The sequence below is a fragment of the Lottia gigantea genome (assembly GCF_000327385.1).
Source record: "Lottia gigantea unplaced genomic scaffold LOTGIsca_361, whole genome shotgun sequence".
Classification (NCBI taxonomy): Eukaryota; Metazoa; Mollusca; class Gastropoda; family Lottiidae; genus Lottia; species Lottia gigantea.
Window position 1 is genome coordinate 50,508 of NW_008709225.1, and position 2,191 is coordinate 52,698.

At 41.8% G+C, this 2,191-nt stretch overlaps 1 protein-coding gene across 1 annotated transcript in view; it reads right to left on the reverse strand.

The window, feature by feature from the left end:
* LOTGIDRAFT_175728 (hypothetical protein) overlaps positions 1–2,191 on the reverse strand; it is a gene marked incomplete at both ends in the record, with an annotated part of 32,984 nt that overhangs the window by 21,105 nt on the left and 9,688 nt on the right. The window contains 2 exons of the mRNA XM_009058949.1: positions 1,102–1,221; positions 1,886–2,008. Of these exons, the coding sequence (XP_009057197.1) occupies positions 1,102–1,221; positions 1,886–2,008 (243 nt within the window). The remainder of the gene's footprint in view (positions 1–1,101; positions 1,222–1,885; positions 2,009–2,191) is intronic.

Genomic DNA, 2,191 nt, shown 5'->3' on the forward strand with positions numbered 1-2,191 from the left:
CTGCTTCTGATTAGGCTAATGAAAACGGGCAACACCATGCAGTGTGTAATGTGGGAAATTCATGTGCACAGTTTGCTGTACAAATGTTCATACACCAATCTGACCTACATCACTGACAGGGGGAAACTGGATCGAAAAATCTGAAGGTATTATCTCAACCTATGCTAGGATTGAACCCTGGACCTTCAGGTTAGCGAGCAAGCGTCTAACTCACTGACAGGGGGAAACTGGATCGAAAAATCTGAAGGTATTATCTGGACCTATGCTAGGATTGAACCCTGGACCTTCAGGTTAGCAAGCAAGCGTCTAACTCACTGACAGGGGGAAACTGGGTTGAAAAATCTGAAGGTATTATCTTGACCTATGCTGGGATTGAACCCTGGACCTTCAAATTACCGAGCAAGCATCTAACTCACTGAGCCACCGAGGCTCCAGCATCCTTTGAAAGCTAAGATTCCATATACTCGTCATGCGACTTCTAGACAGATGGATGCTTTAGTGTATAAAAAAGACAGGCAATCCCCACAAAATACATCACATTTGGGAGATCTCCGCGCGGAAAGGCGTCTGGATGCGTCAAAAATCGCTACACCCTACGGAGACCATTTGACGGATACCGCTTCTGCATATATTGAATCATACCCTCTTAAACCAACCATTTCGATTTTTAACGCATGAGGGATGACGCTTGACGGATCAGCATGATGTGTATATGGAATCATACCCTCTTAAACCAACCATTTCGATTTTTAACGCATGAGGGATGACGCAAGACGGATCAGCATGATGTGTATATGGAATCATACCCTCTTAAACCAACCATTTCGATTTTTAACGCATGATGGATGACGCAAGACGGATCAGCATGATGTGTATATGGAATCTTACCCTCTTAAACCAACCATTTCGATTTTTAACGCATGATGGATGACGCAAGACGGATCAGCATGATGTGTATATGGAATCATACCCTCTTAAACCAACCATTTCGATTTTTAACGCATGATGGATGACGCAAGACGGATCAGCATGATGTGTATATGGAATCTTAGCTTTAAAGCAGAAAGATGAAAATTGATGACCAATATGAAAGATACTGACCTACACAGGTTCTATTATTATCGGGGGTGATATGATATCCTACATTACAATGACAAACTCCACCAGATGGCGTTGATCGACATTTATTATCACATGACAATACACCGCAATTAATCCAACCTGAAATAAAAAGGAAAGGGTTAATGACGATGGGCAACCCAATGCAGTGTGCAATGAGGGAAATTTTGCCAGGACAGTGGCATCAAATGTCAAGGGGTAAATATCCTATAGCACACAGGGACTTGTGAGCACACGACAATTCACCGCAATTATTCGAACTGAAATGGAATGGAAAGGGTTAATGACGATGGGCAACCCAATGCAGTGTGCAATGAGGGAAATTTTGCCAGGACAGTGGCATCAAATGTCAAGGGGTAAGTATCCTATAGCACACAGGGCCTGGTGATCACACGACAATTCACTGCAATTATTTGAACTGAAATGCAGTGTGCAATGAGGGAAATTTTGCCAAGACACCAGCATTTGCCTTTTCCCTCTGACCTGCATCACTGATGAGGGAAAACCTGGGTTGGTTAGTGAACAACTGAGAGTTTCTGATTTTCAAAGATCTCTTCTGTACACAGTATGAACAACACAGGGCCTTGGTTTATCGTCCCATCCTAATGACTAGATGCTTTTTCCATGTCAGCCCTTCTGATCTGCATATCTCAACCTATGCTGGTACCAGTACCGAACCCTGTCAGCGAGCGAGTAATCAACTGACCAAGCCACTGTGTCTCCGATATGACAGACGAAAATTTTGGTTGGTTCATCTGATACTTACTGCAAGACATAACTTCATCTTCATCTTTATCACAATCTCTCTTATTATCACAGACATTATAAATAGAGATACACTTTCCATTGTGGGGACACGCCCATTCTCCTGGTCTACAGTTATATCTTGCTATAAAAATATAAACATTCTGCCTTATTACAATTTCAAATATTACACACGTTCCTTTTTACCCTTAAGTATATCTGTATTAATCGTAAATAATACAGGCACCAACCAAACAACAAAAATCAACAAGTTGGCAAAACACAGACACCATAATATTGAGTGGCCTGTTTGTGTATTGATGAAAAG